Source organism: Myotis davidii, unplaced genomic scaffold (genome assembly GCF_000327345.1).
Source record: "Myotis davidii unplaced genomic scaffold, ASM32734v1 scaffold1915, whole genome shotgun sequence".
Taxonomy (NCBI): Eukaryota; Metazoa; Chordata; class Mammalia; order Chiroptera; family Vespertilionidae; genus Myotis; species Myotis davidii.
The window spans coordinates 140,434-143,234 of record NW_006286237.1 but is presented as its reverse complement, the minus strand read 5'-3'; the positions used below and the strand labels follow the sequence as shown (position 1 = coordinate 143,234).

Here is a 2,801-nt window from a genome sequence, read left to right as displayed (position 1 = left end):
CGGGAGCAGCCTCAGCTCAAGGAGAAGCCTCAGCCCCAGGAGCAGCCTCGGCCCAAGGAGAAGCCTCAGCCCCAGGATCAGGATCAGCCCAAGGAGAAGCCTCAGTCCGAGGAGCAGCCTCAGTCCGAGGAGCAGCCTCAGCCCAAGGAGAAGCCTCAGTCCCAGGAGCAGCCCCGGGCTCAGGAGCAGCCCCAGGCCCGGGAGCAGCCTGTGGCTGGGGGAACCCAGAGAGTGAGGGCCCACTGTCGCCTAACCTCGGCAGAGCCAGGGGGGTGCACCCCTCCGACCTTGGCCTCCCGCCTCCGGCCTGTCACACTCCAGGTGGGCAGTGCCCCCGCCCCCAGTCCTACCAGGTGCCGGTGGCTCCCTTTGCCGTCTCCCGTCCCCCATCTTCAGGCTGGCTCGGGCTGTGTCCTCTCTCTCTCCCTGCTGCCCGTCACCATCAGGACAGGGGACACCATGGCAGGGGCATCCGCTGGGTCACAGGAGCGAATCCCTACCCAGGCCCTGGCCTTCGGGGCCCCCCCGGAAGTTCCCCCAGCAGCTGTGCCCGGCGGCCGGGCTCCAGGGAACAGTATCTCCCATCCCCACAGCAGAGGCAGGCCCAGGACCCCCTCCCCCATGGCCTCCCACTTCCTCCCACGGCTTCTGGGCTGGGCTGGGCCACCTGGGGTCCCCGTGGCAGCCGGTGTGAACATGCCCCCTCCATCCAGGTGAAAATTCCCAGCAAGGAGGAGGAGGAAGAGGATGCCTTCTCGCCCACCGGGGCCACCTACAGCAGCTCCCTCCGCAGGTCCAGCCCCAGGACCATCTCCTTCCGGGTGAGCCACCCCCGGGCACGTCCGGCCTGTCCGTGCAGGCCCAGCCCAGGGCACCGGCCTCCGTCACAGCGCAGAGGTCGTGGGTCCGACACCAGTAGGACAGAGCAGGCCTTTGGGTGCCCCTGGTGGGTGGAGTTACATGAGGGCGGATTGGGGCATTGGACGGTGGATATGGACACGCAGGAGCGGCCCCACCTGGTGGTGCCATCCGGAACTGCAGGAAGCAAGCTGGAGGCCCCCACAGGGCCCATGGGCAGGTGGGGGGCGGACAGGACAGCAGCAGGTGGTGGCAGGCAGGTGCCCCCCCAAAACACCTACAGGAGCCCAAGGAGAGGCTTTCCCCCAGACTGGCAGGTGGGGGGAGCAGGTGTCTCCTGGACAAGACGGGGGACCGTCATGGAGGTTTGATTGGGAGCTGAGCAGTGGAGGGTGGGAGGTGCGAGGAGGAAGCGTCTGAGAGTGGGGCCCCTTCCTTGAGGGGGGCCGCGGCCTCCCTGGGACCCCCTGCCACCCATGCTCATCAGTGCCTTTCTCTCTCCTTCCAGATGAGCCCCCGGACCACCAACTCGGAAGGCACCCTCACCCGCAGGTCAGGGGCCGGAGGGCCTGGCTGTCCTGTTGGGTCTTGGTCAGCCTGTTTGCTGAGCCGCAGGGCACATGGGGAGGGGCGGGGCGGGGGGGGGCGCACTCTCAGCCAGGGCCCCAGAGTGGCTGGGAGGCTGGGTTCACAGGAGGGACTGAGGCCGGGGAGATGCAGCCTGAGGGGCAGATCAGGGAGGGCTTCCCAGAGGAGGCGGGCGTGGGCGGGCTGCGAAGTCAGAGGAGAGTTTAGCTTGAAGTGGGGGCTGAGCTGCATGTTTCTTTTTATTTTATTTTATTTTTTTTTGTCTGTGTGATATCTTTTTTTTAAATTGAGTGTTTAGAGCAAGCATGTCAAACTCAAAGGCTAACGCGGGCCAAATCAACCAGGTGTAAGTGTACGTGGGCCACAAAAAAACAAAAGCTTCCGTTTTCATAGAAACGTGGGTTTGTTTCGATAGAGACGTGCTGAGTACAAAGGGCTGAAATAAGTGAGTCGTCGCTAACATAAAATAATAGGACATTTTAGTAAAAATTAGTATTTTTTTCTTGAACATTAACTTACCGGACACTGAATAACTGCACGAACGAATGAGCATCACGCAAATAAACCTATTTTTCTCGTTCTCCGAAAGCGAGCTATTTCCTGTTGCACACACCACACAAGGCAGTCCAAGACTAACGGTGTGGCCATTGGCTGCTAAAATATTCGCTGCTGGTATTCGTGGAGAAAAATGGTGGGCCCGTGCGTAAGAGAAATGAATGCAACACGATGATAGTCAGCAGTCATTAGCGAACGTTGTAGTTCATTATGAATAATTATGTATAACAGGAGATTGTAAAAATGAAGTTACAAAATTTTTATTAAGATGTTGCTTATATGCCGTTATATTGGCTGGGCCACAACAATATTCGTTGTGGGCTGCATGTGGCCCGCAAGCCTGGAGTTTGACATGCTTGGTTTAGAGGGAGAGGAAGGGAGAGGGATAGAGAGATAGAAACATCAACGAGAGAGAAATATCCCCGATCGGCTGCCTCCTGCAGGCCCCCCACACTGGGGATCAATCCCACAACCCGGGCATGTGCCCGACCGGGAATCGAACCGGTGACCTCTTGGTTCCCGGGTTGATGCTCAACAGCTGAGCTGCCCCGGCCGGGCGGAAGTTGCATGTTTAATGAGCACCCCGTGCCCCCAAATGTCGGTGGGAACAGTGTGAGGACTGCGTGTTGAAACCCCCCCGGAAATCAGATCTGAAAAGCAGGTGTCTGGAGCGGTAGGGACTTCAGGGGCTCAGCTGACACACGGGACCCTCGCTGGGACCTGCCACCCTAGGCCCTCGGGGTCGGGGGGCCTGGGGTACAGAGATGGACATGAGGCAGGTGCCGCCCTCAAGTGACTCA

General features: G+C 59.9%; 1 protein-coding gene across 1 annotated transcript in view; it reads left to right on the top strand.

The window, feature by feature from the left end:
* Positions 1-2,801, top strand: part of LAD1 (ladinin 1) — a 9,371-nt gene that overhangs the window by 576 nt on the left and 5,994 nt on the right. Inside the window, exons 2-4 of the mRNA XM_015559874.1 lie at positions 14-321; positions 714-821; positions 1,367-1,410. Coding sequence (XP_015415360.1) covers positions 14-321; positions 714-821; positions 1,367-1,410 — 460 coding nt within the window. The remainder of the gene's footprint in view (positions 1-13; positions 322-713; positions 822-1,366; positions 1,411-2,801) is intronic.